Below are 25059 nucleotides of genomic sequence, written 5' to 3'. Positions count from 1 at the left end.
AAATTCTCTTTCCTGAGAAGACAGAAGTTTCCTAAGAAGTATCTTAAAACCATAGTGGAGGATCCATGTTTGACTGTTTCAAATGACTACCAGCCCATACTTAAAGAAGATTTTTTAGGGGATCCCTGGGTAGCTCGGTGGTTTGGCACCTGCTTCGCCCCAGGGCGTGATCCTGCAGTCCCGGGATTGAGTCCCAATTCGGGCTCCCTGCATGGAGCCTGCTTCTCCCTCTGCCTGTGCCTCTGCCTCTCTCTCTCTCTCTCTCTCTGTGTGTGTGTGTCTCTCATGAATGGATAAATAAAATCTTTAAAAAAAAAGATTTTTAAAAAAATATTTTATTTTTAAGTCATCTCTATGCCCAACATGGGCCTTCAACCCACAATTCTGGGATCAAGAGTTGCATACTCCACCAACTGATGCCCCAAGAAGATATCATTCTCTCTAATTTACAGAAGAGAAAAATCATGGGAAAGGACAATGGTATACTCAAAGCAGATTTAGCCAGAGATTTTAATCTACTTGCAACTATGTTCTCACAGACAGGTCATTCTGAAGCCCTCCCTTCTTACATCTATTTTTTTCCTGACTGATGGAGGAGAGGAGAGCCCAGTCCTCTTGACTGTGTTCCAGTTGTCTGTCTCTCATATCTCCACATGGGCTGGGATATTTGGAACAGCAAAGACTATACTGCTTCAGCTCAGCCACTGACTTGTTGGGTGAGTATTTAACATTAAGGCTGGTAGGCCATAGGATAGAGAAATGCTACAGCCATGGGCTTTTAGCCAAATTTCTAAAAACATCCTTCAGAGGGCAGCCCCTGTGGCGCAGTGGTTTAGTGCCGCCTGCAGCCCAGGGCGTGATCCTGGAGACCCGGGATCAAGTCCCATGTCGGGCTCCCTGCATGGAGCCTGCTTCTCCCTCTGCCTGTGTCTCTGCCTCTGTGTGTGTGTGTGTGTGTCTCTCATGAATAAATAAATCTTTAAAAAAAAATCTTTCAGAAATAGGTGGAGAAATACAAACTGGGTGAGAATGGATATAATCTGCCACACCAGAGTTCTGATTGATTGGATCCATGTGCATCCAGAGGGCAGACTCTACTCAGGCTCAGTCCTGGTCAAAATTATGCCCATGAGTTGAATGGGTACAAGAGTGATAACCTGATGAATCTGTAGCTGATGTGAAGCCAGAGGAGACAGTAAATAGGATATCAGAACCAGAATCTGAAGGGAGCTCAATAGGCTGGAGCAATGGGGAGAATCTGGCAAGATGAAAGTTGACAGGCAAAAAAAGCCAAGTACACAGGCTTGAGAAGATGGACTTTTCATAGCAAACATGTAAAGGACTTATGCATAGGTTAATGTACATGAACAGAGAAATGTGCTAAGATGAATAAAGGCTATCATTATAGAAGCATAATGTCAACAGTCAGGGAGGTGATTGACCTGATCGACTTTATACTAGTGTGGCCACATATACAAATTTACTTCTCAGATTCTAGGCACACCCTGTAAGAAAGCAAATATTAGGGTATACACAGGACAGTAAAAGCACTTGAAATCATGTCTTAAAAGGAATGGTCAAAGGAATTCCCTATTTTTCCTAGTATCAAAGATTTTTATCTAAAATAAAAAATATTAATGGTGACATGACTTCTGCCTTGAAATAGCTGGAGCTCTGACGTACAGATGCGGGATGAATGTGGGCCATTTGGCAGGCACATATTGGGAGGAAGGCATCCCTCAGAGAATAATAGAATAGATGATGCCAAGACTCCTTCCAGTTGAGAGAGGCTGTGGCCTTGTCCTTCTGGCATGTCACAGGACCTCTATGAGTCTTATTTTCTCAGATATAAAATGATATCTGAGCAGAACTCTGATCTCCAAGTTTTTTTTCTGCTCAGATTGTGTTTCTGTATCTCTTTTTCTTTGAATTTTCCCACAAGGGCGGCAAGTGGGAGTTAATACATCCTTGTCCCAGGCTACCCAGTTCCATTAAATGACAGCAATGGGAAAAATGCACTGCTCCAGGGAAGACCATGGAAGAGAGAACCTGCTATTACAGTTGAATTGTGTCCCAACAAGATTCATATGTTGAAGTCTTAATCCCCCAGTACTTTAGAATGTGAGTGGTTTTGGAGAGAGGGTCTTAAAAGAAGTAATTAAGTTAGAATAGGTCATATTGGCCTCATCCAATAAGAATGATGTCCTTTATAAAAAGAGAAAATTAGGACACAGACCTGTGAAGACACAGAGAAGTGATGGCGCTCTGTGATCCAAGGTTGGTTCAGAAGAAACCAACCCTGCCGACACTTTGATCTCAAACTTCTAGCCTCCAGAATTGTGAGAAAATGAATTTCTGTTGTCCAAGCCATCTAGTCCATGGTACTTTGTTACAGCAGCCCTAGCAGATCTGTAGACCTGCTATTTTCACATCTCCTTCTCACATATGGCAGGGAAAAGAGGAATAGAAGATTTTGTTTATGAAAACCTCTTTCCCAAAATGTCAAACTATAGGGGCCCCTGGGTAGCTCAGTCAGTTGAGTGTCTGACTTGATTTTTGGCTCAAGTCATGTTCTCAGAATCCTGAGATTGAGCCCCACATGAGGTTCCATGCTGGGTGTGGAGCCTGCCTAAGATTCTCCCTCTGCCTCTGCCTCTGCCCCTCCTCCACCCCTGCCCCACTCACTTGGTCTCTCTCTCAAAAAAAGTGTCAAATTATAAGGATACTGCTAGGATTTATCCTTAGATTTCATCCATCCTTCTCAGAAACATGAAACTTTTTCTTTAGTTGAATATTTTTTTTTAATTTTTTTTTTTTTAATTTATGATAGTCACACACACACACAGAGAGAGAGAGAGAGAGAGACAGAGACATAGGCAGAGGGAGAAGCAGGCTCCATGCACTGGGAGTCCAACATGGGATTCGATCCTGGGTCTCCAGGATCGCGCCCTGGGCCAAAGGCAGGCGCCAAACCGCTGTGCCACCCAGGGATCCCTAGTTGAAGATTTTTGCTGTTAGAACAAACTTCACACCACAGATCCCAAACTGGTGACCCAAACAGGTTGAATTACAAACATGCTCTGTTGGGTCCCCACATATTAAAAAAATTTTTAATATAGTAGTGAATACTTGAAACTTGAGGAGCTTTCACATTGAAGCCCATATTTCTGGCTTCTCTTAGAGAACCAGAAGATTCAGCTTCATGGGCCTTCCCTGTAATAGTCTGTTGGAGTAAAGAAGTGGTCCTTTCTTTAGATGGGGCATGTATTCTCCACTTGCTACTGTCCCTACCTGGACTACTGCATTCATTTACTGACCCTGTTCAGCATTTGTATCAGTGATTCTTGTCAACGAAAAAGGCCAAAAATCTGTCTCTCTTTACCTCGCAGAAGGTCACCACAGAATTTCCCCTTAATGGGAAGAGGTATGTAAGTTTCATTTTTTCTTTGCCTTTTGTTCAATAGCAAAGTCTATATCACATTTGGGTCTTTGGATCCTGATGAAAAGTTGAGTATGAAATTGGGAGCATGTTATCATGAGAACAGGTTGTAGGAGCATGGAGAACTCAGGTTTGGGGAAGGCTGAAGACAGGAGATTAGAGGGCTAGCTGATCTTGGCCTCTGGCATCCTGACCAGATGCTCCGAATAATTAGCATCCTGGCCTGCCTACAGTATTGCATTCACAAAGGATAAGGCGAATTGCCAAAAACAACGAAGAAATTGTTCTTGCTTGAAGTCTCCAGGATGGAAAGCACACAGAATCACACCTGCATGGCTGAGGACACTATCTCTCTTGTGGTGCTTCCTCGAGATGAATTGATGCTATTTAGCTACAGTCTGCATGAAATATCTTCACCTGTTCTCCTCCTAGAACATAGGAGAAATTGGTTTAAAATCTGATTAAATTCTAAAACATTTGGAATGGTTCTGAAAAGCTAAAGCAGATTTTGTTGCAAGTGAAAGAGCTATGAACAACTATCATAGTTGTAAAGAGAACAGCTCATGACAAAGCCAGCATTTCCTCAAAAGATGGGAGGAAGGAGCAGAATGTCCCTTGATGCCATGTCTATTGTATTGAGCAACTTTTCTCAAAGTTGTATGTATGGTTGCACCATAGCACTTTAAGGATGACAGGGGGAAGAGAAGAACTCAGAGTTCACCATGCCCCTTTCTGATCAAACAAGGGTCAGGAAATGGAGAAATACTAATAAATCCCACAAAGAGACACCACTTACTTCTCATATAGTGATCAAGGGAAGATTTCCTTGCTGGAAGTGTCTGTATGTTATGGCTTGCAGGACCGACACTTGAACCAGGTGTGAGCTTTCTACTTGAAATCCAGCAATGTGAAATGGAAAATAGGGCTTCCTAAGAACCTAATTCAAGGCAGAGCTGTACTTAGGTCCAGATAGAAGCTCAGTCTGGGGCAACCCGGGTGGCTCAGTGGTTTAGCACCACCTTTGGCCCAGGGTGTGATCTTGAAGACCTGGGATTGGGTTCCACTCCCTGCGTGAACCCTGCTTCTTCCTCTGCCTGTGTCTCTGCCTCTCTTTCCTCTCTCTCTCTCTCTCTGTCACTTATGAATAAATAACTTTAAAAAAATCAGTGTTTTTCAATTTTATCTAATCGTAGCAAGAAAAAATTTGAATCCTGTAACACTGATTAATGTCCTGCAATATTGTGTGGAGCACAAATTGAAAAGCGCTACTCTCATTTTTGCTTTCTTTTGGTGATGGGATGGTTTTTTCAAAAGAGATATTTGGTGTATGTCCTGTCAAGTAGATCACTGTTTTCCTTTCAACTGATTCATTTGATGGGAACAAAAAATTTGCACGCTGACCCACATGAGTGCTTTCCAGAATTCATGCCTAGGTGATTTTCATACTAGAGCATTAGTTGGCGATGGAAACTCTCCTTTCCTATGGCATTCACTATTGGCAATGGAAAAGGGCATGTGACTCCAGTGGATTGTGCACTTTTATGGGCTGCTGCCTGCAAAAGACTACCTGCACTAGCCAAGGGAGTCTAAAAATGGACAAGATGAACATATCACATTGAAGGGACATGTGTGCTTTTATAATACAGGTTGTTAACATTTTTTATTTATTTATGAAAGAAAGAGAATGCAAGAGAGTGCACGGGGGTGGGAGACAGGAAGGGTGGCTCAATCCCAGGACCCTGAGATCATGACCCGAGCTGAAGGCAGATGCTTTATTATTATTATTTTTTAAGATTTTATTTTTTTCATGAGAGACACACAGAGAGAGGCAGAGACATAGGAGAGGGAGAAGCAGGCTCCATGCGGGGAGCCAGCAGGATGCGGGACTTGACCCCAGGACCCCGGGATCACGCCCTGAGCCAAAGGTAGCCGCTCAACCACTGAGCCACCCAGGTGCCCCATGCTTCATTTTCTAATGAAGCATTTTACTTTGAAGAGCTAATTTTACTATCTGCTGGGTATTTAAGTGAAATACTTGTACGCTCAATAGGGATTCGGGGGGAAAGGATGGGAGAGAAAAAAAATCTCATTTTATCAAAATGTGAAAACAAAACAAAAACAAAAGACAAAATGTGAGCACAGCAGCTGCTCCATTCTCTTCTCCCCCCACCCCCTTCCCTCCTGCTCTCAAAGGTACTGAGCGGGTCTGTTTTTTACTCCCACTACGAGCTTTGAGCTGGGCGGGGGAGTGTGTCCAGTGAACTGCTCACTGTCCGGCGCCCTCAGCAGAATCACCCCCAGCGGAGTGGGAAATTGCAAAATGGTTTCTGCCTGAACTGAAAGTCCGTTTCACCACAGCAGCAGTAACATCTTTTTTTTTTTTTTTAGTAACATCTATTTTGAGTGTGAACACTTTGTCCTCTCAGAATTCGCCTTCCTTTTCCTTCCTCCCCCTGAGCCTCTTGGCCTTTTTTTGGTTGTTGTTGTTGATTTTTTGGTTTTTGGTTTGTTTTAAGATTTTATTTATTTATCATGAGAGACAGAGAGAGAGAGGCAGAGAGACAGGCAGGGGGACAAGCAGGCTCCATGCAGGGAGCTCGTTGCAGGATTCGATCCCAGCACCCCAGGATCACGACCTGAGCTGAAGGCTGATGCTCATCCACTGAGCCCCAGGTACCCCCTTTTTTAAAGGGTGGGTCTGCAGCCTTCTTCTCATGGTGCCTATCGTGGGACCATGGAACAGTACTGCCCGCACTGCCCCTCTCCCCTCTGCCCTGCCCCGTTTTTCCTGGCTGGTCCACAGTGGCAGGCTCACAGAGAAAGTCTCTTGCTTCAGGGGAATAAATCACCCTTCCCTCCCCTGAGGTCAGAATTAGAACAAGAAAATAGCCAGTTCCGTGCTGACTGGATACCAGCACTGTGCTAAAAACTTTATATTTTCCTATTTCATCCTATTTCCATTTTACAGATGAGAAGGCTGAAGCTCACCAAGGTAACTTGCCCACCGCCAAACACACTAAGTGGCCCAGAGCTAAGATTTGAAGGCTGAGGCCCAAATTCATGTTATCGGCCACGGTAGTGAATTCATTCATTCCTTTGACAGGTGTATCAGGCAGTTCAAGTCGTGGGGGTACAGGAGCGGGAACAAAGGACTAGGTCTTTCCTTATGCAGTTGCCTTGCCAGTGAGGAGACAGAAAGCACAGCAAAGCCTGTAAGGTCAGGTGCTTAACTAAAACAGGGTAACAGGATCAAATGAAGTGGGGAGGGGTGGCTCCTCTGCCCAGAGGGGTCAGGGAAGGCCTCTGTGAGATGCCACTGGAAGAGGGATCCCCTTCTGCTCCTGCATTTTCTCACTGACACCCCCGTGCTGGTGATTCCAGCTAACGTCCCTGGGACTCTGTATTGACAGACACTGGCAGATCTCTCTTGATCTCTCTTGTACCTCTGGAGAAGTCCATTTCCTTTGGGAGACAAACCTGGCATTCTTTCACAGAAATACGTTGGAATATGTCTTCAGAAATATGCTGGTTGCCATGTTGTCAGAGTTGTCCAGAAGAAAGGTGCTCTCACCAAACAACACCATCCGTTTTCCTTGGCAGGTAAACCCTATTCCAATGACAATGGGTAACAGTTGCCAAGCTCTTACCATGTCATGCGTCAGATATGGGTTTAAGGGCTTTACATTGTCATGCTGACAATCACTCCAAAGGAAGATTGTCTGAACTTTGGCTGCCATAACAAAATACCCTCAACTGGGTGGCTTAACCAACAGAACTTCATTTTCTCACAATCCTGGAGGCTAGAAGTCCAAGATCAAGGTCCCAGCATGCTTGAGTTCTCTTGAGAACTCTCCTCCTACCCTATGGACAGCCTCCTTCTCCGAGTCCTTTCGTGGTAGAGAAAAAGACAGGAAGAGGGAGGATGTGAGTTCTGTGATGTCCCTTATTATAAGAGCACTGATTTCATCATGGAGTCTGTCTAAACCTAATTATCTCCAAAGATCCCATCTCCAAATTTCTTTCTTTCTTTCTTTCTTTTTTTTTTTTTTAAGAGAGAGAAAGAGTGTGCACTAGTCGGGGTCTGAGGGAGAGAAGGGAGAGAGAATCCTAAGCAGGCTCCACATCCAGTGCAGAGCCCAGTGTGGGGCTCAATCTCACCACCCTGAGATCATGACCTGAGACGAAATCAAGAGTCAGACAATTAATTGACTGAGCCATCCAGGTGCCCCTGGGTGTAAAACTTTTTAAGCTGAATTTTAATAAAATGTTCTTGATCACTATGCTATGCAGCTTCTTTCCATGTGAAGGATGCACACTCAACTCTTCACAGAAATGAACACATCCTTTTTTGAAGGATTTCAAAAAAGTGCACTTATTTTCTGTGTTCAAATCATATGCTCTCCTTTCTCTTTAGACATTGAATGAAATAGACCCTCTGGTACAGCAAAGGTTTTTGCTTTTAAAAAACAAAATATCTGTCAATCAACTTTCCTGACTCTGACTCCATGAACATTATGTAAACTTCTGGTAAAAATTTAGCTTATCCTGTTGAGTGTCTTGCACAAAAAGTGTAAATACTCAAACCTGAACACTCTGGACTGCATTTTTCATTATTAACACTCATCTTTCCAGTTGCTACATGTCATCTATTGTGGATTTGGTTAGATGAGCTAGTCCCCAAATCTTAATCACCCTGGGAGCAATGATAAAATAGTTCCTGGGTCTCCAAAATTGAAGACTTTCCCAGACGCCATGTTGTCTCTTGTCCTTGGCTTAGCATGTTCCTCTTCACACCAGCCATTGATCCAATGAAGGCATACATTCACAATACTTTTCCTTGATTGGAATCTGGATGATCATTGATTAGAGTGGCTTACTTTTATAGTTGGCTGACTCCATTGATTATATAGAGATCTTCACCTTGATCAGAATTGGACTAGAGGGGTGCCTGAGTGGATCAGTTGGTTAAGCGCCTACCTTCAGTCCAAGTCATGATCCTGGGGTCCTGGGATTGGGCCCCATGTTAGGCTCCCTGCTCAGCTGGGAGTCTGCTTCTCTCTCTCCCTCTTCTCCTCCCCCAAACTCATGCTTTCTCTCTCTCTCTTAAATAAATAAAATCTTAAAAAAATTTTTTGACTAGATTTCTACAAAAATAAAAAAAGAAAAAAAGAAAAAAGAAAGAGTATCAGACTATAAAACGATTAACTCTAAATCCTATAGTGATTACCATTTCTTCCTGGACAGAGGAGTTTGGAATTTATTTCAAAAATAATGAAAGGTCTTTGAAGGGTTCTGATTTTTAAAGGGGCACAATTGGCCTTAACTTACTTTTTTGGGGCACCTGGGTGGCTCAGTCAGTTAAGTGTCCAACTCTTGATTTTGGCTCAGGTCGTGATCTCAGGGTCCTGAGATGGAGCCCTACATTAGGCTCCATGCTCAGTGGGGAGTCTGCTTGAGATTCTTTCTTTCCCTTTCCCTTTGCCCCTCCCCCACTTGTCCACACATTTTCTCTCTAAAAACAACAACAACAACAACAACAACAACAAAAAACCTCAAAGGGGGGATCCCTGGGTGGCTTGGCGGTTTAGCGCCTGCCTTTGGCCCAGGGTACTATCCTGGAGACCTGGGATCGAATCCCACTTCAGGCTCCCAGTGCATGGAGCCTGCTTCTCCCTCTGCCTATGTCTCTGCCTCTCTCTCTCTCTCTCTCTCTGTGTGTGTGTGACTATCATAAATAAATAAAAATTTAAAAAAAGAAACCTCAAAGGGGCAGGAGTGGAGTTGTGAAGAACAGACTGGCATTGAGAGGTCTGTACGAATATTACTGCACTATTTCAAATTCAATGTCAACTGACTTTCAGTGCTATAGTCATCCCACACCCGCACAGCTGTGCTCACTTGGGCAGCACATTTACCACACCCATACAGCTTGGATCCACTTACTTCCCTATCCCCTTTGCCATCACCCTAATCCAAGCCATTATCACTCTCACTTCATTTTCTATAAAGTCTCCTAACGAGTCTCCCCGCTTCCTCTTTTTCTCCCACTAAAAATCAATCCACTATATGGTAACTAGAGAATTTTTTTCAAAAAAAGAACTTTATTTTGATGCAATTCATGCACCCTAAATTGACCCATTCAAAATATATAATCAAATGGATTTTAGTATATTTACAAAATTATGCAACCGTTGCAAGTGTCTTATTTCATAAGATTTTATTTTAAAGTAATTTCTACATCCAACATAGGGTTCAAACTCACAATCCCATGATGAATAGTTGCATGCTCTACTGACTGAGCCAGCCAGGCACCCCAAAAGTGTCTAATTTTAAATCATTTTAATTACCCCTCAAAAAATTCCCGTACCTAATAATAGTCATTTCCCATTCCTCCTCCCTCCCAGCCCCTATCAACCACTAATGTACTTTCTGCTTCTACAGATTTGCTGATTCTGGACATTTCATATAAATGAAATCGCACAATATGTGGCTTTTTGTGTCTTGCTTCTGATACTTAGTGGAATGCTTTCAAAGTCTATCTTTGCTGTAGCATGCATCAGCACTTCATTCCACTTGATGACCAAATAATGTTCAATTGTATGGACATATCACATTTTGCATTTCCAGCAGGAGCCTGTGAGGAATCCAGTTTCTCCACATCCCTCATCAACATTGGTTATTGTCTACCTTTTTTATTATAGCCATCCTACTGGTTGTGAAGAACCGCCTCATTGTGGTTTTGACCTGTGTTTTCTTGATGAATAATGATGTTGAGACTCTCTCAATAGACTTACTGAGTTTTGGTATATCATCTTTGAAGAAAGGTCTATTCAGCTCCATTGCCCATTTTTTTTTAAATTTTTTTTAAATTTTTTATTTATTTATGATAGTCACAGAGAGAGAGAGAGAGGCAGAGACACAGGCGGAGGGAGAAGCAGGCTCCATGCACCGGGAGCCTGATGTGGGATTCGATCCCGGGTCTCCAGGATCGCGCCCTGGGCCAAAGGCAGGCGCCAAACCGCTGCGCCACCCAGGGATCCCTCCAATGCCCATTTTTAAATAGGATTATTTATCTTCTTATTAATGAGGTGTTAAGAATGCTTTACATATTGTAAATATAAGTTCCTTATCAGATATATGGTTTACAAATATTCTTTTCCTATTTTTTGAGTTGTTTCTTTTTTCTCACTTTTTTAGTGGTATTGTTTGCAGCACCAAAAGCTGTAACTTTTATGAACCCTAATCTAGCTACTTTTTTCTTTTGTTTCTTATGGTTTGATGTCATATCTAAGAGACTTTGCTTAACTCTAGGTCATGGAGATTTCCTCCTCTGTTTTTCTTTTAAAAAATTTTTAAATTGGGATCCCTGGGTGGCGCAGCGGTTTGGCGCCTGCCTTTGGCCCAGGGCGCGATCCTGGAGACCCGGGATCGAATCCCACGTCAGGCTCCCGGTACATGGAGCCTGCTTCTCCCTCTGCCTGTGTCTCTGCGCCCCCCTCTCTCTGTGACTATCATAAATAAATAAAAATTAAAAACAAAAGTTGTCTGGGGTCAGAAAGAGTACCCAGCTTTGATTTTTGAGAGTTCTGATTTCCATACTGATTTGCCCCATTCCAATGTCATGTGTTTTGCAGAATTACTACAATGAAGAGGAGTTTTTGGGTAATTTCCTTTGGGGGGGGGGGGGGCTGTAATTTCTTATAGAAATTTATTTATTTATTTATTTATGACATTGTTTTTCTAAGGCTGCTTTCTAAAATGCCTGGAGGGGCCCTCAAATGGTTTTTTTTGGGGGGTTGTAATTTCTTATAGAAATTTATTTTTATTTATTTATTCATTTATTTATTTAATTTAGACATTGTTTTTCTAAGCCTGCTTTCTAAAGTGCCTGGAAGCAGCCCTCAAATGGTTTTTTTGGGGGGTCTGTAATTTCTTATAGAAATTTATTTTTATTTATTTATTTATTCATTTATTTATTTAATTTAGACATTGTTTTTCTAAGCCTGCATTCTAAAGTGCCTGGAAGGGGCCCTCAAATTTTTTTTTTGGGGGGGCTGTAATTTATTATATAATTTTTATTTATTTATTTATTTATTTATTTATTTATTATTATTATTTTTTAAATTTTTATTTATGATAGTCACAGAGAGAGAGAGAGAGAGAGGCAGAGACACAGGCAGAGGGAGAAGCAGGCTCCATGCACCGGGAGCCCGACGTGGGATTCGATCCCGGGTCTCCAGGATCGCGCCCTGGGCCAAAGGCAGGCACCAAACCGCTGCGCCACCCAGGGATCCCTATTTATTTATTATTTTATTTATTTATGACACTATTTTTCTAAGCCTGCTTTCTAAAATGCCTGGAAGGGGCCCTCAAACGCCCAGACAGGGCCCAGCCAGGAAGGCCGGAAGTGTCCCACCGCCTTGCCCTCTCTGCCCTTTCCCTTCTTCCGGGGCAACCGGGCCGGCACCGCCGCCCCGAGGCTCCGCCCCCTTCAGGGCCGCGTGCCCTGTGCCAAGATGGCGCGCGGCGCTTCTGCTCCGGGCGGAAGTGAGCTCACACTGCTCCGGAAGGGAAGGCAGGCGGGCGGGCTGGTGACCCGCCGCGGGGCCGTGGGTGGGGCGGCGGCCGCGGCTGTGGCGCCCACGCTCGGGGCCGGAGAGAGGGTAACGGACTCGCCGGCTCCTGGGAGCCCGGGTCGAGGTGCCGGGGCCGGGGGCGTCGGAGCACGTGGGCCCGAGAGGCGCGCCGCGGGCCGGGGCAGAGCGGCCCTGGGAGCCGGCGTCCCGCCCCCGGCGGCCTCCTTCCCGGGCCCTGCCCCGCGGCCGCCGCTCCGGGAACCGTGGAGCCGGCGGGACGGCCCCGCGGGGGAAGAGGTGAGGCCGCGCCCTCCGCCCGGGCCTCCCGGCTGCCCCCGCCGCCTCCCCCCTGTCCCTTGCTCCCCCTGCTGCTGCCGGGCCCCTCCGCTAACTCAGCCCCTGGACCCCTCCCCCCGGCGCGCAGACCCTAAACCCGCCCGCGTCCGGACGCCGCTCGGCGGGGTCGGCCCCGGGAGCGAAGATGCAGGGCGGCGAGCCCGTGTCGGCGCTCAAAGTCTCGGAGAGCGAGGGGAAGCTGGAGGGCCTGGCGGCGGCCGCGGCGGGAACCCCCAACAAGAACAGCAGCAACAGCAGCTGCGGGGCGGGCGGCAGCAGCAGCAGCAGCAGCCGCGGCGGCAGTGCCAAAGGCTGGCAGTACAGGTACGGCACCTTCTGCAGGGTGATGCTCCCCCCGCACCCCGGGAGGGTGCAGGCCTGCAGGTACCGGCCGGGGAAGCCGCCGCCGACTTCCAGGAGCTCCGCGTCTGCACCTCCCTGGGGCCCGGGATCTCTCCTCTCTCCTTAGCCAGGCTTTAGCTCATTCACTCCTGCGCCCATTCAACAGGTATTTCGTTGAAGGGCCTTTTGGACAACACACGAGCGGATCCTTGAACTTCCTTCCTCTGCATCCCTACAGTCAGTCCCTCCTCCGATTAAGATTTTATTTATTTATTCACGAGGGACACAGGGAGAGAAAGAAGCAAGAGGGAGAAGCAGGCTCCGTGCAAGGAGCCGGACATGGGATTCGATCCTGGGACTCGAGGATCACGCCCTGGGCTGAAGGCGGGCACCAACCCACTGAGCCACCCAGGGATCCCCCCCCCCCCTCCGATTTAATTTCTCCGTTCTCACTTCTGTTTTTTGTTTGTTTGTTTGTTTGTTTTGTTTGGTTTTTTTGCCTCTGTTGTAATTTGTCCCCAGGCCTGCCTGCCTGCCTCCTCCTGCTTGACCGTGAAGGGCGGGAGCTGCTTAACTCGGCTCTCCCCCGAGGCTAGCAAGTGCTAGGTGCGCCCAGCGTTCTTTGTCCAGCGATTGAACGGAGTCCTTCTTGAATAAGAAGAGATTCTTGCCCTCAGTTTCTGACTTAGAAGGGGAGACCAGACATAAATAATTTGAGTACAGGGCAAAGGTACAGATGCCAATGCCCTAATAATACCATACTCTTTTTTTTTTAAAGATTTATTTATTTATTTATTCATGATGGGGGGGCAGAGACACAGGCAGAGGGAGAAGCAGGCTCCACGCAAGGAGCCCGACGCGGGACTCCATCCGGAGACCCCAGGATCGCGCCCTGGGCTGCAGGCGGCGCTAAACCGCTGAGCCACCCAGGGGTCCCCCATAATACCATGCTCTAACCCAGCGATCCCCCATAATAGCATACTCTAACCCAGCCTGGAGATGTTTCAGTTTGAGTTGGTCAGGCCATTTGCAAACTGTGTCTTGAGAAATTATACATTTGTTGATTTGTTGTTGTTGTTAACATGAAAGAGAAGTGTTGGAAGGAATAGGCAAGAGAGTGTGGAGAAATAAAGGTGGTTTTATTTTTGTTTTTGATGCCTAAAGTATAGGGGGATGTAGCCATCCGGAATCTTTTTGAGATCTGTTTGACACGTGACTTAATAGATCCAGGCATACAAATAATGATTGCCTATTTGTATGTGTTTTTGGAAAGATCACAGTAAGTCTAGTGAGCATCCATCTGGCATGTATCATAACAATGTATTTTTTTTTTTTTTTATAAAATGTTGAGTTCCTTCAACATTTTTTTTTTTAAATTTATTTATGATAGTCACAGAGAGAGAGAGAGAGAGGCAGAGACATAGGCAGAGGGAGAAGCAGGCTCCATGCACCGGGAGCCTGATGTGGGATTCGATCCCGGGTCTCCAGGATCGTGCCCTGGGCCAAATGCAAGCGCCAAACCACTGCGCCACCCAGGGATCCCATAACAGTGTATTTTTAAAGGATTTATTTCTTTATTTTAGAGAGAGTGAGCGCACACACACTCACACACATATGCACGTGTAAGTGCACGAGCACCGGTGAGCAGAGGGACAGCAGGAGGGAGAGCAGGAGGGAGAGGGAGAAAAATCTCAGATAGACTTCTCCGCTGAGCTTGGAGTCCTTGGAGCCCATCACGAGGCTCAGTCTCACCACCCTGAGATCAGGACCAGAGCTGAAATCAAGAGTCGGTAACCTAATCAAGTGAGCCACCCAGGCACGCCGATAGTCACAATATTTTTTTTAATGTGATGAGAACTTCCAAGGTTTCTCTCTAAGAAACTTTTAAATATGCAATATAGTATCATTAATTACAGTCATTATGCTGTACATTATATCCTCGGAACTTACTTTGTAACTGGAAGCATGTACCTTTTGATCACCATCACCTAGTTCACCCTTCACCCCTCCACCCCCTCTGGCAACTACCAATCTGTCTATCTGTGGGTTCATTTTATTTATTTTTTTGTTTTCTTAGATTCCACAAATAAGTGAGACCACACAGTATTTGCATGCCTTTGTCTAACTTCATTTAGCATAATGCCCTCAAGGTCCATCCATGCTGTTGTAAACGGCAAGATTTCCTTTTTTGTGGCTGAGTAATATTCCATTTTATATACCACATTTTCTTTATTCGTCTGTCCCTTAATGGACACTTAGGTTACTTCTGTGTCTTAGCTGTCATAAATAATGCTGCACTGAACATGGGGGTGCAGATAATCTTTTCAAGTTAATGTTTTTGTTTTGTTTTGTTTTTGATTTTTTACCAGATAAATTCCTAGAAATAGAGTTGCTAGATCACAGAATCTTAAGAATGAATGAAATCAGTCTGTTTCATGGTTGAACCAAAGGAATGAATTCTTAAATTTTGGTTAACTGTGTACCTAATTCTGGTCCTTTTCAGGCCTGTGCTGTTTGTAGTTGTGAAATTTGCGTGAAATTTGGGATTAAAGCCAAGATTTTGTGAAGGATACACATTTATCATGAATCATATCCATATATGTGAAATATACATGCCTATATTAGCATACAGCAATGAAGCGTAGAAAATTATAACTTTTTGTGGTAATTATAGGGCAAGAGAGTATGTTTAGTTACTGTGAGATGTTGAGGCTCACTTTGGGAATCAGCCTGATCTTCTCTTTTTTTGATGGCTTAAGACTAATCATACAAAATTATCAATTACTTGGTAGGGATATTTTGATATGACTTTAGGAAGCACAATAAAGTAATATTCCAAGTCAAGTCTTCTGAAATCCTCAACTCTTTGAAACCTAGTCTCAATTGAATTGAAAAGTGAAACAGGTCTCTTAGTCCTGGAGAGAGTTGTACAAAGGCGTACTTTACTCCTGTACTTTGATTCAGAACATATCATCCCTTACTTAGGGTATTATTTAATGGTTATGTAATTTTGAAACTAGAATCTGTTGTAAGCACAAGGTTATCTCAGGAAGTGTACCAATGAAAATGGCAACTGGCATTGTAGGACAGTCCAAGAAGATTTGAAAAATTAACATGCAGAGTCAGCGATAGTACTTCCTAGTGCAGTAATCAGTCACAATGACCTAAGTCATTCAGGAGAGCACGTGTGTTTAAGAAGGCAGAGAACTGTATGATACAGTAGTGAACAATTTCAAAGGAAATAGCTGAAAGAAAAGATGCTTAAATATCTGGAAAATGCAGTTATATGAAGCTCTTCCCCATGGGGGCAGATATGTAATGCATTACCACATTTACATACATATTTTTATTTTAATGAGGCTTGTCCAAGGCTAATCCTTCAACCTAGCTCTCAGTCTCATTTGTCCCTTTGTCCTTTAGTACATTGATCAAGCCGTTTTCTCCATTGTCTTGTGTTGCTCTCTCTTTCCTGGCTTCTTCCCCTGAGACTCAGTCTCTAGACTTTAAATACAACAACAGTAATAAAACCTAGCCTAATCCTTTTCTCCTGAAGGACATTTACACTCAACTGCCTCCTTTTCCTCATTTATTGCTCAACTCAAGACAGTTGGCTCTGTCCTCACCAGGGATATGAGTGAAAAATGATGAATTTTTAAAGATATTTATTCCCATTTATTTCTCTGTAAGTGTATTTGTTCTGACTCTTTTCTTGAAATTTTTTTAAAAGATTTTTATTTTTAAGCAATCTCTACACTCAATGTTGGGCTAGAACTCAAAACCTGGAGATCAAGAGTTACATGCTCCACTGACTGAGCCAGCCAGCCGTCCCTCTTTTCTTGACTTTGTTATTCTCTCTTGGTTTCTCCTTAATCCCTCTGTACCTTTCTCAGTATCTTTGGTTGGCTCCTTTCCCTGAAAACCTGGTGTGATATTCCATCATCTTTCCTTAAGATGCATGTTTTCTGTCCGTATCTCATTCTCTTCCATAGCCTCAGCTATTTCTGGAATTTGGGAGTCAATACATCTACCTCTCTACCTATAGTTTGCTACTATCCTATTTTTTATTTATTTTATTTTATTTTATTTATTTATTTATTCATTTATTTATTTATTTATTTATTAATGAATGAATGAATGATAGTCACAGAGAGAGAAAGAGAGAGAGGCAGAGACCTAGGCAGAGGGAGAAGCAGGCTCCATGTACCGGGAGCCCGATGTGGGATTCGATCCTGGGTCTCCAGGATCGCGCCCTGGGCCAAAGGCAGGTGCCAAACTGCTGCGCCACCCAGGGATCCCTATCCTATTTTTTAAAATAGAGATTTTTCATCATGACTTATGGAGTAGTTGAAAGTAAAGACCTTATGATTCAGATCCTGGGCTTTGGCTTTGCAAACTTAGAAGATTAATTAGCATAATGTTTTCAAGGTTTATAAATTCTGTAACATGTATCATTACTTCATTTTTTTATAGCTGAATAATATTCTGTTATGAATATACCACATTTTGCTTATCCATTCATCAGTTGATGGACATTTGGGTTGTTTCTGTTTTGTGGCTTTGAACATTTGTGTTCAGGCTATGTGTGGATATGTTTTTTTTTTTTTTTTTGTGGATATGTTTATTAAGTCTCTTGGTATATATCTAGGATGGAATTGCTGCTATGGTAACTTTATGTTTAATTTCTTGAGGAACTGCTAGACTTGTCTAAAGCACCTGCACCATTTTACATTCTTGCCAGCAGCCTATTAGGGTTTTAATTTCTTCATATCTTTATCAGCACTTGTTGTCTGTCTTTTTTATTTTGACTGTCCTAGTGGTTGAGAAATGGTATCTCATTGTGGCTTTGAATTTTTTTTTTTTAAATTTTTTATTTATTTATGATAGTCACAGAGAGAGAGAGAGAGAGAGGCAGAGACACAGGCGGAGGGAGAAGCAGGCTCCATGCACCGGGAGCCTGATGTGGGATTCGATCCCGGGTCCCCAGGATCGCGCCCTGGGCCAAAGGCAGGCGCCAAACCGCTGCGCCACCCAGGGATCCCTCATTGTGGCTTTGAATTGCATTTTCTTGATGTCTCATAACATTGAGTATCTCTTTATGTACTTATTGGCCATTTGTATATCTTATTTGGAGAAATGTCTATTCAGATCCTTTGTCCATTTTTAAGTTGGATTCTTTGTCCTTTTATTATTGAGTTGTAAGAGCTTTTTTTAATGTATTTTGGATACATTTCCCTTATCAGATACATAATTAGCAAATATTTTCTCCTGTGGAGTATCTTTTCACTTTCTTAATATTGTTTACAGCACAAAAGCTTAATTTTCATGAACCCCATCAATTTTTTAGTTTTTTGCTTATGCTTGGTGTCACATCTAAGAAACCGGTGCCAAGTCCAGGATTGCAAAGATTTATGCAGATGATTTTGTCAAAGAGTTTATATCCTAGCACTTATATTTAGGGCTCTGATCCATTTTGAGGTTTTTTTAAATGATCAGTTATATCCTTTTGTGAATTATCTGCTTATGTGTTTTATTCATTTTTCTATTAGTTTTTTTCTCAGTATTTTTCTTAATATATACTTGAAGTATATTGAATATTACATATCAATGAATATTTTTAGTTTTTACTATCAATATTACTTTAAAGATATTTTGTTGCTTTTTTTTTTTTTTTTTTTTTTTTTTTTGAGCAGGTAAAAGAAATATATACAGTGAAGTGCTTACTTTACATACTTGTCCCACCCACCCAGTTTCCCTTCCTGGAGTCACTATGTATTACTGATTTTTTTCACTGTACTTCCAGAGAAATTTAGATTAGTTCTTTATGTAATAAATATGCACATACATATAACATATTTTAAATTTATGTAGTTAAACTATTTGTTAAACTTGGTACAAAGATTTTCCTGGCTGTGTTTTAATTTATTACATGTTTTCAGGCATATAAAAAACTTTTATAAGTCAGAACTCTTACACGTATTTTTAACTTTCACTTTGGATTATAGAAAGATGTTTATTTTTAAAGATTTTATTTATTTATTCATGAGAGAGACAGAGAGAGGCAGAGACATAGGCAGAAGGAGAAGCAAGCTCTTTGCAGGGAACCCGACATGGGACTTGATCCCAGGACCCCAGGATCATGCCCTGAGCCAAAAGCGGAGCTCAACCGCTGAGCCCCCCAGGTGTCCCTAGAGTGCAGTTCTTTGCCTGTTGGACAAAGACCTCAGTTTTTTATAAAGTGACGGCTGGTGGCTTCTTTTGGTTCCTGGCTGCATGGGCCTCTCCACAGAGCATCTTACTACTTGGCAGCTTGTTTCAGCAGAGTGGGGAAGTGAGAAAGCAAGAGAATGCTATCAGGATGGAAGTCACAGTCCTTTGTAACTTAAACATGGAAGAGAAATCCCGGCACTTTTTAGTATTCATTAGAAGTAAGTGAGGAGGGTCAGCCCAACAAGGTGTGAAAACCAGCAGCTGGGGATCACTGGGAGCCATGCAAGAAGGTGTCTATTACAGAGTTAGTATAAATAGACTCAAGATTGTCATCTTCTAAAAAAAAAAAAAAAAAAAAAAAAAAAGATTGTCATCTTCTGTTGGGATAGATTTGACAAGTAGGCAATTGGAAATTTGTTGTTAAAGCTGAGAGTTTGGGACTGAATCTGTCAGGGAGTAAGAGGAGCTATTAGAAGTTCAGTTGCAATGATCTAGACATGAGATAATACAGGGAACGGGCAGTAGGCTGGAAAAGAAGGAAACTGTTAGAGGAAGATTGACAGAACTTGGTGATTGATTGGATAGAGAGTTGTAGTGAGGGAAGGAAGTAAAAATTGACATCAGTCATCTAGATTTGAAGCTACTAACAGGCAGGTCTCTTCCTTGTTAGCAAATAGTTATGGGTTTCATTAAATGGATAGAAGTCTACAAATGTGTAATACAATTTTTATGATCAGACCTGGTGTTTACTGCTGTGAATACTCTTGTTACAAGGAAAAGTACTTATTTGCAAATGGAGAAAGATCTGCCTACATATAACCTAACATTTACTGTCTTCAGGGTGTGACCACTTCTTTGGAGTTTGATTTCAAGAAATCATGAGTGTTTGATTTTTTTCTCTGTTGGGGTTAAAAGTTGAATATATCTGTATCCTAGTTTTTGTTTTCCTCATCTGAAATTTGCTGTCAGTGCTAGTAAAAATAAGAGAAAGGCTGCTTAGAGGCATGTAACTAAAAACCATAAAATATTGTTCCAAAAATCTAGTGAGAGCTATACCAAATCTTGAGGAAAAAGGTTTGGTTTGTTATGGTATGCTCTGATTTCTTAGTGTTTTATATTTAGCTTTATAGGTCTAAATATACAGTGCATTTGAGTTCATATTTTATTTTTTATTTTATTATTTTTTAAGATTTTATTTATTTATTCATGAGAGACACAGAGAGAGGCAGAGACCTAGGGAGAGGAAGAAGCAAGCTCCATGCAGATGCAGGGAGCCTGATGCAGGACTGGATCCCGGAACTCCAGGATCACACCCTGAGCGGAAGGCAGATGCTTAAGGCAGATGCTCAACTGCTGAGCCACCCAGGAGTCCCTTGAGTTCATATTTTACATAGAAGTTATACTGTATCAAAACTATACAAACAGATTAATGTTAGAACATGCAAATTAGTATTTTTAGTTCTTTTTGAATAAATTCCATAGTGTAGGTTCCAGAAGAAATTGCTTGGCAAATAGATTTGTGGAAATTATGTCTTTTTAGACTCTTGTTTTTGAAAATAGTGGGGAGTATTCTTGATGTAATTGTACTGCTTTGCAGAGGGAACATTTTTGGTTCCCTTGTTTGAGGGAACATCTTCCCTAGCTGAGAATCTTCCCTTGTATTGATTGATTTTGTTTAATAAAATGATTTGTGTTCAGAATTATTCAGGTTAAAGTTAAAACTAAATGACATGATTAAATAGTTACATTACTGTTTTGGCATTACCATTTGAGTTTTAAAACAACTTAGTTTGGTGGTGAAAGAATTTTCTTTTGGGTTTACTAGATATTTTAACAAAGCATGATTTCCCACTCAGTATGTCCCTGTACTTGAGTTCTGGCTGCCTTTGCCATTTACCTCCATTGCTCTTTTTCTTCTTCTAAGATTTTATATATTTATTTGAGAGAGAGAGACAGAGAAAGCACGAGTGGAGGGGGGTTGCAGAGGGAGAGGCAGACTTCTTGCTGAGTGGGGAGCCTGATGCGGAACTTGATCCCAGGACCCTGGAATCATGGTCTGAGCCAAAGGCAGATGCTTAAGTGACTGAGCCACCCAGGCGCCCTCCATTGCTGATCTTGAGATTGGTCGGAAGGGCTCTGGAGGGGAGAAACTGAAGTCTGGATGCATCTGGAAGCTCTAGTCAAAAGGAAGGGAGAGAAAAAGAAAAGCAAGAGGGAAAATAGGGAAAGAAAAAAGGACAGAGCAAAGAGATAGAAACAGGGAGAGAAAGAAAAGGAGAGAGGGAGGGAATGACAATGGTGTAAGTAGTGAGATGAAATGCCCCCTGTAGTTGCTTCTGCAACAGCTTTCTTAACCTTGATAAAGGCCTTTTTATTTTTTTTTATTTTTTTATTTTTATTTTTTATTTTTTAAAATGTTTTATTTATTTATTCATAAGACACACAGAGAGAGAGGTAGAGACACAGGCAGAGGGAGAAGCAGGCTCCCTGCAGGGAGCCTGATGTGGGACTCGATCCTGGACCACGGATCATGTCCTGAGCCAAAGGCAGATGCTCAACCGCTGAGCCACCCAGATGTCCCGATAAAGGCCTTTTTAAAGTGCTGCCTGAGCTTGTAAACCCTCAATGCTACAAAGAAAACTTTATTATCAGTTTTGCAGATGTTTCACATTTTTAACATAAATGAAAAGCATATTTTTAAATGTAATTTTTTGGAATAGGTAATATGTTCACTTTATAAAAAAAAAATAATTAGAAGGTGTCCAATGAAAAATCTCTTCCCATCCTCTACGGGTTCAAGGCTCCTCCTAGGGATCCCTGGGTGGCGCAGCGGTTTGGCGCCTGCCTTTGGCCCAGGGCGCGATCCTGGAGGCCCAGGGCGCGATCCTGGAGACCCAGGATCGAATCCCACGTCGGGCTTCCGGTGCATGGAGCCTGCTTCTCCCTCTGCCTGTGTCTCTGCCTCTCTCTCTCTCTCTCTCTCTCTCTCTGTGACTATCATAAATAATAAATAAAAATTAAAACAAAGAAAATTATTTTAAAAAAAAAGGCTCCTCCTACCTAAAAATGGCTTCTTGTGTGTGCTTCCAGGGATTTTTTTTTTTTTTATGATTTATTTATTTATTTGAGGGAGAAAGGGTGGGGTAGGGGCAGGGGGAGAGAGAGTTTTTTATATATAAAGATTTTATTTGGGATCCCTGGGTGGTTCAGCGGTTTAGCACCTGCCGTCAGCCCAGGGTATGATCCTGGGGTCCTGGGATCGAGTCCTGCATCAAGCTCCCTGCATGGAGCCTGCTTCTCCCTCTGCTGTGTCTCTGCCTCTCTGTCTCTGTGTCTCTCATAAATAAATAATATAATCTTTAAAAAAAAAAAGATTTTGGGCAGCCCAGGTGGCTCAGCAGTTTAGCGCCGCCTTCAGCCTAGAGTGTGATCCTGGAGACCCGGGATTGAGTCCCTACATGGAGCCTGCTTCTCCCTCTGCCTGTGTCTCTGCCTCTCTCTCTCTCTCTCTCTGTTTCTCTCATGAATAAATAAATAAAAATCTTAAAGAAAAGATTTTATGTATTTATTCATGAGAGATACAGATAGAGGAAGGGACACAGCAGGCTACCTCCAGGAACCCAATGTGGGACTCGATCCCAGAACCCCAGGATCACGACCTGAGTGGAAGGCAGACACTCAATCACTGAGCCACCTAGGTAGGTACCCCAGGGAGAGAGTCTTAAACAGACTCCACCCTGGGCTCCATCTCATGACCCTGGGATCACAACTTGAGCTGAAACAAAGAATCAAACTTTTAATTGACTGCACCACCTGGGTGCCCCTCCAGAGATTTTTTTTTTTTAAAGAATTAAGCAAATAAAATATATGTTTTGCCGCACTTTTAGTTTTACCATAGAAGGTATCTTAATATGTGTTAGTTCAGGCTGCTCTAACAAAATACTGTGCACTGGCTGTTTCTGTTACCTTTTCTAAAGGCTGAAGCCTGAGATCAGGGAGCTGCCAGCGCTGTTGGGTTCTGGTGAGGTCTGTCTTCCAGGCCTGGCATATGGCCTCCTCCTTGTTCTGTCCTCACGTGGAGGGGAGGGAGGAAGGAAATGAGAGAAAGGGGCACTAATCCCCTCATAAAGGGCCCCGGGCTTATATGTAAGGTCATATTGCAAGCATATAAATGTATCTGTGAGGAAAATACCCAGTGGTGGTTATTACTGAGTTAGTTTGTGATTCAGATAGTTATTGTCAGATTTCTCCTTATTGGGGTGTACAGTGCCAGTGTCTGAGTGTTTACTTTTTATCAGCCTTACCGGTGTAATGGGTTAATTAGATTGGAGAAAATGTAAAAGTTTGTTAGGTTGAAAAACGGTGTTTCAAGTGTAGTTTTAATTTGCTTCTGTCTTATTATGAGTGAGGTTTTAGCATAAAATTTTGAGTGGGATTTTTTTTTTTTAAGATTTTATTTATTTATTCATAAGAGACAGAGAGAGACAGAGACACACAGGCAGAGGGAGACACAGGCTCCCCACTGAGCCTGATGCGGGACTGGATCGCAGGACCCTGGGATCATGCCCTGAGCCAAAGGCAGACGCTCAACCACGGAGCCCCTGGGCGCTCCTTGAATGGGATTTTATCCTGTTTTGCCATTATGGTAAATAGTGAATCAGGTTTAAAAATAAGCAGTTGTCTTGAACTTTTTGGTTATTGTTAGATTCTTGGTAATTCAGGGATATGCTTTCATCTTAGAGTGTACAATGTGTATTTTAAGGTAATATTTAAAAAATTTTATATAATTTTATAGATATACAAATTATGGAATCATTTGATTATATAGATATTTATAACTAGGAGGGGATCTACTTCCTGGTAATGGGGAGTTTGAAAGTCTGTGTGTGTATGTATTGCTACGAAAAATTAAAACTTATTTTAAAAAATCAAGAGATTTTTCTTTTACTGAAATAAAAGCTTATTTTCTGTATTTTTAAAAAATAATTGATATTTATAGGTACTGTGAGGGGAAAAATACTTGAGTATTTGAATTTGCTGTTACTTGGATCATAAATTTGAAATTTTCAAAGAAGAATGAACTTTTAGTCTGGTAATAAATGTATGAAAGCAAACATTGCTTGTTGTGTCTTGTGTGGTTGTCACCTTTTTTTTTCTTGTTTGTTCAAATATGAAGGAAGAAAAGTCCTTTTCTGCTTTTTCTTTCTACTTTCTATTTATTTATTTATTGATTGATTGATTGATAGTCACAGAGAGAGAGAGAGAGAGGCAGAGACACAGGCAGAGGGAGAAGCAGGCTCCATGCACCGGGAGCCCGATGTGGGATTCGATCCCGGGTCTCCAGGATCGCACCCTGGGCCAAAGGCAGGCGCCAAACCGCTGCGCCACCCAGGGATCCCTTTACTTTCAATTTAGAAAGAATTGGTCTGAAGGAAGAAAAACATTTCTTTATATTCATTTCTTGGATTATGCAGTTGTAGACAAAAATTAAATGTTATTCTAAGTGTATTTGGGAAAAGCCAGAGAGAGAGACATGGGAAAATAGAAGGAGAGAGTAGATGTAAATAGGGAGGAGGGCAGTGAGGCTTCTACGTCCTCTTGGTCTCTGGTGACTTGGTCTTATTGAAATGGCTGCTGTGAAGATCTTTTGAAGGTATCTGAGGGATAAGGAAACACTACTATGTAAATGAAATACTGTACCAGAAAAGCGCTTTTTTTTTTTTAAGATTTTATTTTTTATTCATTCAGAGAGAGAGAGAGAGGCAGAGTCACAGGCAGAAGGAAAAGCAGGCTCCATGCAGGGAGCCCGACGTGGGACTCGATCCCAGGACCCCGGGGTCATGCCCTGGACCGAAGGCAGATGCTAAAACCGCTGAGCCACTCAGGGGTCCCCCCCCCCCCCTTTTTTTTTTTTTAAGGATTTTATTTATTTACTCATGAGACACAGAGAGAGAGAGAGGCAGAGACACAGGCAGAGGGAGAAGCAGGCTCCATGCAGGGAGCCTGACGTGGGACTGGATCCTAGGTCTCCAGGATCACACTCCGGGCTGCAAGCGGCGCTAAACTGCGCCACCGGGGCTGCCCCAGAAAAGCTTTCTTTTCTTTCTTTCTTTCTTTCTTTCTTTCTTTCTTTCTTTCTTTCTTTCTTTCTTTCTTTCT

General features: G+C 42.6%; 1 protein-coding gene across 1 annotated transcript in view; it reads left to right on the top strand.

Moving 5' to 3' along the window:
• The first annotated feature begins 12080 nt into the window (after positions 1–12080).
• OSBPL11 (oxysterol binding protein like 11) overlaps positions 12081–25059 on the top strand; it is an 88254-nt gene continuing 75275 nt past the window's right edge. Inside the window, exon 1 of the mRNA XM_025990221.2 lies at positions 12081–12675. Within this exon, the coding sequence (XP_025846006.1) occupies positions 12497–12675 (179 nt within the window). The 5' untranslated portion in view covers positions 12081–12496. The remainder of the gene's footprint in view (positions 12676–25059) is intronic.

Source organism: Vulpes vulpes, chromosome 1 (assembly GCF_048418805.1).
Source record: "Vulpes vulpes isolate BD-2025 chromosome 1, VulVul3, whole genome shotgun sequence".
Taxonomy (NCBI): Eukaryota; Metazoa; Chordata; class Mammalia; order Carnivora; family Canidae; genus Vulpes; species Vulpes vulpes.
Note: the sequence above shows the minus strand (reverse complement) of the source record. Positions and strands in the feature narration are given on the sequence as shown.